Below are 8,791 nucleotides of genomic sequence, written 5' to 3' on the forward strand. Positions count from 1 at the left end.
TATCATAAATGTCCGGCCAAATGTTTATAATTGAAAATAATTAAATTCAAAATAATACAAATAATAATTTTAATGTTACAATTTTAATGATCATGTTAAATTCAAATAATAAATAATAAATAAATAATCCTTTATCATACATCTGAATTTCTTTTTACACGTTATATTATAATTAACTTTTATATAATTTTTGCAACAATTTTTTTATATAATTTTTGCAAAAAACTTTAATAATTTTTTTTACTCGAGTTTTTTTATGATAAAATATTTGATATTTTTATATGACTTTGTAATGTATTTTACATATATTAACATTATTATAAAATCACGTATTAATTATTCGCAGAAAATGTCTATTAACATCATACGTAACTTATATAAATATTTCAAATCTATCTTTTCTTTAATATTATAGCTAATATTCTCTTTTTTGTAGACTTTGTAGATCCATGAATATTTTATTTTGTCTACAAATAAGTCAAATCGAAATCTACAATTAAAAAATAAATTAAAATATATTTAACAAAATTTATAATACTATAAAATAAAAGAATATATATAAAAGAGTATCACAAATTATTAATAATATTTAATAATATATATATTATTATATTATATTATATATATATATATATGCGTAGTTAAAAAAAATTAAATGATAAAATAAATAATTAATAAATTATTTATACATTATTATACATTATTATACATTATTATACATTAAATATATATTTTTATTAAAAATAATTTATTGAAAATTTATTGTAAATAAATGATATTAATATTCCATATAAAATTCCAAGATTAAATTAATAACAATTTATTTATTATTTTATATTATCTAAGATAGACAACATTGAATAAAATGAAATATAAAACGAAATATAACAATATTCCTTTTTGCTATTTCTAATATTTCTAATACTGAAAAAAAATTGCTTTTCATAATTAATACATTAATGATATTAAAATCGAATTTGATAAAAAATTTGATAAAATTTAAATTTTTGACATTGCAAACAATTTAAATATTTTTATTTCTATTAATTTATTTTCGATAAATAATTATTTTATTATGTAGGTATTTTATTATATAATTTTGAATTAAGAAATTCAAACTAAATTTTGAAATAAATTAAAGAAAATTGTCATTTTATTTATTTGTTAAGATATCAATAAATTCAAAATTAATATAAAATTAAGATCTGAATATATTATAATTGATAATGTAGTGGGTAATAAAGATAAGAATTAAGAAGTCAAGAATATAAAAATATCTTCTTGAAAAAAAAAAACAAAAAATGTAAATACGGCATCTTTATTTCACAAATTATTTTTTGCATATTAAATTTGGAAGATTAGAGACAAATTTTTTTCATTACAATATTAATTTTTTCACATTGACCTATTATAACTATTTGTTTCCTATTTATATTTTACACGATTTTTTTTTTTTTGCACAATATACTACGTAAAAAAACATTTAAATATATTTATTTTGTACAAATTGGATATTGTATTACATTGAATTAAAGAAATTAAAATGTCTCTAACGTTCACCATCATGCCTCGATTACGCATTAACTGAAGAGAGGTCGCATAGCACGTCAAAGAAATTACGTTTAGGTGAAAGCGCAATCACACGAAGCTTCGGTTAACAAGTGTGTGTGTATCAACGAGCGCGCGCACATTCGAACATTTGTTTACGCAACTCGCAAAATCGAAGCGAGAATGGAATTTCGTAGGTCACGTTCCATGAGAGCGGTTCACCTTCGAGCAAGTTATTTTTTTTCTCGATTGTGGCTCCTTTCGATCACATTTACCTTTCAACGTGTCGCGAATCGATTATGTACCGCGAAAACATATCGATCGATTAAATTTTTTTATCCATTTTGTTCCAACTTTATTATATTTCTATCCTCTTAGGCAAATATTCGACTCGATTATCCAATATCGATTAGTCGCGCACGCATCGCGACTCCCACCATCACCACTGATATCAAATCGAAAGGAATGCAACATTCTTTTGTTCTAATTTTTTGTATTTCTTTTACTCTTTTTTTGTTTTGTTTTATTTTGTGTATAAAAGATAAACTTTATTTTTCGTTGATCAATAATAATAATAATCATGACAATAAAAATCTTAAATAATTAAATTTTACCACAAATAGAAAATTAAAAAAATATTTTTAAAACATATAATAATTTCCTCAATAACAAGGTATTGTCAATAATAAAAATGTTTAAATATTGATCTATCAAATCCTATTTAGAACAAAAATTTCGAAAAAAAAATAATAACATTCGCTTGAGAACGGAAATGTTGCCATTGCATACGTTTCGTGTTTCTTTCTTCCTATTTTTCTCTTTCCTCATTCCATTCGTAACCATTCCCCACCTAGCTCCGAGGTGTCATGTGCCGTTGCGTTTCATTGCAAAGAAATCGATCGATCGATATGAATAGTAATACGATTCTTCATGTTGCAAACTATGGAAATGTGAATACGCATGAATACGAATTCGCTTGTTGAAATTGTTTGCACACGAAAGCTTCGGGATACCGAGACGAGATATATCACCCTCTACGGGGAATTTATTAAGTGGCCCTTAACTATTCTGAAATGCCAAACCCTATACAAAATCCATCTACGCATGTTAACCGGCAATTACTCGTGATTATATAAGATCATACGCTTCCTGCTCTTACTCGGAAGGTTTTACGCTTAGCGAATGAAACCAACTGTGAACATCATTTAAAATTGGTTTATTTAATCAATGTATGAAATCAAATAATTCTTCTATCAATTGTTTATTAATTGTTATTTCTTTTTATCTTTCATATCAACAAATAGACAATTATATAATCAGTTAATCAGAAATCGATCAAAATCCCGAAATCATGTATATATATATGTATACATTTATATATTTATTACATATTTATATATAATATATATTTATATTATATATAAATCACTCAGTTTTTACAATTCTCATCATAATTATTATCTTCATCAGTATCTTTGATTCTTCCTGTTTTCCTCCTTTTTTGATAAAATCACTTCTTATTCTGATTTAATTATTCGTTATGAATAACATAGAATTATATCACATGCAGCTTCGTTTGATATAGATCACATCAATCATTTAACATTATTATGTATACTTACTTTTTTGCCATAATCCTAATTATTCTAAATGCACTTTGCTACACTTTGTTTTTTTCAAACGTCTTCTAATGCAAATCACACTTATGGAATTTTTATGCTTTCTGTTTTTATCACAATATTCGTTATTAAATGAAATAGATTTATTGAGAAACGAGAAGTAATTCGCTACGATTCCCGTTCGAAACCCATAATCTTCGAGTGAAAGTAAACGATACGTTGACTCGAGTTCGAACTCGACCGATTTTCATTTAAAACTTTTTTATCAAATTTGATCCGATATATAATCCGAATCCAAAAGATTGAAGAACCTAACCCGACTCGATGACAACTACGACGTAACACTGTGAATCATCGCAATCTAAGCATACGAGATGATACGTTCACCAAATTGAATTAAAAAACACACCAAACGTGACGACGCTCGTGGCGCCGGTAACGTCTTTAACGATTCCATTAATATACTCTCCTATGCTACGAATTTCACGTGACCCCACCATCTAATATAAATTATTTTTGGTAAATTATTCTTCAAATACATCCTTATTTACATTTATTTTCTATCAATTACTTACACCATCGTTTAAGAAATCCACCTTGAAGTTTCGCGCAAATCCCACGATGTACTCTCATCTTGATCAATCAATTATTCTCAATTTACGTTCACTTTTTCTTTTTCCTATTTTTCCTTTCTTCTTTCTTCGTTCCTTTCTTTCTCGTCCTTTTTTTTTTCTTTTCCCAATTTCTCTCTCTGTTCTCTTTCTATTATGACCTGCACGTCACCTCTCTTTAATCTTATTCGAAAGTAATCAAGGATCACCACACGATTCTTTTAATTTTATTCGTTTTATTTTTTCTCAATAGTTCTCGCGCTACCGTCTTTCTACGTTCTCGTTTTCCTTCTCGTTTTGATCTTCCTTCTAGCTTTGCTTCTTGGCCTCGTCCTCTCCCTCGTCCCCGTCCTCGTCCTCGTCCTCGTCACCCACGTCGTCTTCGTCGTCTTCGTTATCGTCGTCGTCGTCGTCGTCGTCGTCGTCGTCGTCGTTGTCGTCGTCGTCAATGTTATCTTTTAAGCCTTTGATTGCAATTCTTCCCGTACAAGAACGAGACGAAAGGCGGCGGTGGTACGAGGAACGACGAGAAGGAGAAAGTCTATTCTCCTTTCCAAGCGACAAGTGTGCCACTGGCGGTGCGTCGCGTCGCCAATGAACAAACGATACTGCCCCGTTCAACGGTAGAGGATCTCTACGCAAAATACGCAGCCTAACGCGGCCAAACGATCATCTACCTTTCCCCTGGGCTCCCGGTAAACCTGCGTATTTCCGTTTATACGTAGGATCACCGCACGAAAAACGGTAAACCAACCTCGACCGATTCTTTCTTACGTTCCTCGATGAACAAGCTTCGATTCTCTCTTGTTACGCGTTCAAATACTCTGGTTTACGAACGCGCGTGCGCGCGCGCGCGCGCGATAAAAACGAGCGAATACGAGCGAGTTGATCGTGTATCGATAAAATTCAACTTCAACCCTTCGAATACATATGCTATACGTATAATCGATTTACATTCATATAATAATCACGAGAGAATTAAAACTCTATCGGATTCGATGCAAAATCGAATAGAATTTCCTCTTCTCTCGCTATACGAAATGTTCGCTACAAAGTCACTCGAAACACTACGCGGCAGCGAACCGAACGTACTACTCTTTTACCGTTCGACTGCATCCTGAACGGCATGCTTGCCGTTCAGGTAAACGATTTATCATTACCCCACTCTTTCTTTTCCACTTCTCCACTCCACGCTTCTTTCTTCGTTTATTCTCCATTCTTCTCCTCCGTTTCTCTGTTCCTCCCATTCTCTATTTCTATTCTTCTTTGCAGTCATATTCGTTTCCATCCTCCTCACTTTTACGCCTTGCCTACATTCCCCCACCTCTATTACGATTCTATACTAACCAATTTCTTTCTTTCTCACTCTTTACTTCGCATACTATATCTTCTTTACTGTGTCACTATTCTGTTTTTTTTTTCTCGTCTAGTGCTTCATTTTCCTTCACTATTCTCTTTTTTACTGTTGTATATTATCTATGACTTTTTGATCAAATCTTGACAAATCGTTATTATGCTACTTACTGCATTCTATCCTAACTCATCATTCTTTTTTAATCCTCCGTTTGTAAATATCGTTCATTTTTTATTAATCTAGTTAGTAACTTTTTCTTTTCTTTCAATAAATCCAAATTTCTATTTTCTTCTTTTCTCGTTTTCTTGTCAACTCTTAGAATTTTATACGAATCTGTGCATTTTATGCTCTGAGATAATTCAACAAATTTATGTGCAATAATGATATCAAAACATGAGAATGATAGTATATTTTTTTTTATTTTAATGTAAAATATAAATTATTAAATCGATATTTCAAAAAAATTAAATTGAAAAGATCTATTGTTATTATTTCATGCTGGAGATGAAGATTTCCTTAAACGGATAAATGGAAAAAATTAAAGAATAAAATTGAAAATAAAAAGAGAATAAGGAAGAAGAATTAAATTAATTGAAATAATTGTGTTAATTATGAATAATGAGAAATGTAAATTAATAGATCATAATATTCAATTCAAATAAATGAGAAGGAAGAAGAAAAAAAAGAATGACGTGCAAAAAGTATGATTTAAACATTTGTTCATTTTATCATGTAAACAATAATATAATATTTATCAAATAATTGTGTATAATAAATATTTACCCTTGTCCGAGACATGATGGGTTCATGAATAACAAAAACCTTGATCTTTTGATTGAAAATTAATCTCTGTAATTTTGCGAAAATGGAAAGACATTTCCGGACATCTCTAACAATCTGGAAATGACTATGATAAAGTTAAATTATTCATAGAATAGTGTTTCTTCAAATATATTACGTAAATGATGAACATCATTCACGCTACAAATATCCTGTTACTATGTATATTACATTATTTACGTGTGTATCTCAAGATATTAATATTCTTGTTCTTCTTCCTTATTTTTTTTTTCAATTTTATTTTTTAATTCTTTCCGTTTATCCGTTTAAGGAAATCTTCATCTCCAGCATGAAATAATAATAATAGATCCTTTCAATTATAAGCTATATTATGTAGGATTAAGGATATCGGTAAGGATCAATTATAATTTCGATCAAAACAATAACGAATATATTTTATTGTATTTTTTTTTCTCTCTCTCATTTATGCATGTTTTCTATGTTATATAGAATAGAAAACAGCATTTATGAAATTTTCTATGTACGAAGTACATCTAGTAAGAGTAACAAGTAAATAAATTATCTATCAATTTCACCAAATACTACATCCAAGGTACCGATAATAGCTACGATATCAGCAAGTAAGCATCTAGGACCTATATGACGCAATGCTGCCAAATGAGCAAAACCTGGTGCTTTGATTTTGCACCTATAAGGCTTGCTACTACCATCGCTTACGAGGTACACACCAAATTCACCTTTTGGTGCTTCAATCGCAGTATATGTTGATCCAGGAGGCACTTGGAATCCTTGAGTATACAGTTTGAAATGATGTATCAATGCTTCCATGCTAGTTTTCATTTCTTCTCTTCTAGGTGGTACGATTTTTGCATCATCGATTCTCACTTCACCCTCTGGCATTTGATTCAAACATTGATAAATGATTCGTAATGATTGACGCATCTCCTCCATGCGGCAAAGATATCTAAAAAAAAAATGTAATTTATCATGAAGCAAAAAAAAAATCTAAGAGAAAAGAAATTTTAAAAGAAATTTTTTTCTTTCAAAAAAGCGATTGATTTAAATAAACAACTTTTAACGTTTTATATTTTTTTCTTTTTATTACCGATCATAACAATCTCCTTTTAAGCCAACTGGAACATCAAATTCAATCAAGTCATAAGCATCATAAGGTGTCTTTTTCCTTATATCCCATTGAATTCCGGAACCTCTTAACATTACTCCGCTGAAGCCCCACTCTATTGCCTGTTCTGCCGTCACTATTCCAATATCTTTTGTACGTTCAGTCCATACTCTGTTTTCTGTTAGCAAGTCTTCTATTTCATCTAATCGGAAAGCGAATTTCGAACTCCATTCATATATGTCATCCATTAAACCCAATGGTAGATCCAATGAAACACCACCAGGACGAATATAAGCCGCATGCATGCGAGCACCACTCACACGTTCGTAAAATTCCATTAATTTTTCTCGTTCTTCAAATAACCAAAAGAATGGTGTTAGAGCTCCAATATCAAGGGCATGCGTTCCAATATTCATAATATGATTTAGAATTCTTGTGATCTCAGCAAATAAAGCTGAAACATATGAATATCTTTATTTATTATTTATTATTTCATTTTTTTATTGTAGTAATATATTATATTATTTTTCTATTTTCTATTTTACTATTTGTTCAATCTCTCTCTTTCTTTTTGGTTCTTTCATCAATCCTGTTATCTATTACTTACTTCTAATATATTTTGCTCGCAAGGGTATATCAATATTTAATAGTTTCTCAATAGCCATAGAAAAACACTGTTCATTACACATCATGGATACGTAATCCAAACGATCAAAATATGGTAAAGCTTGCATATATGTTTTATATTCTACCAATTTTTCTGTACCGCGATGTAAAAGACCTATATGAGGATCAGCGCGAGTTACATACTCAGAATTCATCTCAATTATCAATCGTAATACCCCATGTGCAGCTGGATGTTGGGGACCAAAATTGATTACTACATTTCGATATTCCGATGTTAATTGCGCAGATGTTGTTTGTGGTTCATTCCAGCTTGGCTTGATATAAGGCCATGTCTTCTCTCTTGTAGCTAATATTTTAGAACATTCTTTTTCTAGAAGATGTTTATATTCATCTAGATCAGGCATCCATTGATGCGCTTCTCGTCGTTGACTGCAACATACATTTCCACTTTCTATTTCAAGTTTTTTTTATAATTTTGAATTAGAACAACTATTATTTATAGGTTATGATATCATTATATAACCAAACACATAAATGAATTTAATAATTTTGAATTTAATTAAACTAACCTTACCTTTCAATATTAACCAAGGGTTTAATTCCGTTACTGGCAACAACATTTTCGTTCAATGTTCTGAGTAACAAATTATTAGAGCGAAGAAAAGATCCTAATGCTCTGACAGTCATTCTCATCTTTAATTGCGTCGCACTGAAAGCACACTCCTCTCTTCTCTTTTCTCTTACATGTAATATTATTTTTGTTATTGTTATAAATATCTACTGTTAACCATCTACTAGCTTTCTGCCAATATTCTCCATACTATTCTCAATTCATAGTGCTTTAAATCGATTTAATTTCATTCTTAATTGACTTAATTCGATTCGATATCTCGATTCATCGCAATCCTTGACGATATACATGGTGCCCTCTCGTGTCATTTTACAATTTTTCTTTTTCAAAATTTCTCTTTATTTTATAAATATTTTGCATTGTTTATATTTGTTTATATTTGATGCATATATATTTTATATAATAAATATTATTATATAAAATAATATTTATTATATAAAATATATAATAATAATATAATATATAATTATATAATAA

The 8,791-nt window shown here is 29.5% G+C and overlaps 2 protein-coding genes across 4 annotated transcripts in view; both read right to left on the minus strand.

Moving 5' to 3' along the window:
- Positions 1-5,016, minus strand: part of LOC102680826 (scavenger receptor class B member 1) — a 49,311-nt gene extending 44,295 nt beyond the window's left edge. The window contains exons 1-2 of one of the 2 annotated variants that reach the window (XM_006624756.2): positions 4,533-4,915; positions 3,743-4,430 (exon numbers count right to left, since the gene is read on the minus strand). In XM_006624756.2, coding sequence (XP_006624819.1) covers positions 3,743-3,800 — 58 coding nt within the window. In that variant the 5' untranslated portion in view covers positions 3,801-4,430; positions 4,533-4,915. Of the gene's footprint in view, positions 1-3,742 lie in introns of both variants that reach the window. The other variant, XM_031514700.1, reaches the window with a different exon arrangement.
- A 950-nt stretch (positions 5,017-5,966) lies between these two features.
- On the minus strand, positions 5,967-8,627 carry LOC102680683 (NADH-ubiquinone oxidoreductase 49 kDa subunit). Of its 2 annotated transcripts, none has more exons than XM_006624755.2 (4): positions 8,258-8,627; positions 7,664-8,112; positions 7,039-7,510; positions 5,967-6,897 (listed from the first exon to the last, which is right to left on the minus strand). In XM_006624755.2, exons 1-4 carry the CDS (start codon positions 8,374-8,376, stop codon positions 6,492-6,494), a joined length of 1,446 nt encoding a protein of 481 aa, XP_006624818.1. In that variant the 5' UTR covers positions 8,377-8,627; the 3' UTR covers positions 5,967-6,491. The 2 variants fall into 2 exon arrangements, with proteins under 2 accessions (XP_006624818.1, XP_031370561.1); XM_031514701.1 differs by having other exon boundaries at positions 7,664-8,130; positions 8,258-8,561.
- Between the last annotated feature and the right edge of the window lie 164 nt (positions 8,628-8,791).

This window comes from Apis dorsata, unplaced genomic scaffold (assembly GCF_000469605.1).
Source record: "Apis dorsata unplaced genomic scaffold, Apis dorsata 1.3 scaffold_1121, whole genome shotgun sequence".
Taxonomy (NCBI): Eukaryota; Metazoa; Arthropoda; class Insecta; order Hymenoptera; family Apidae; genus Apis; species Apis dorsata.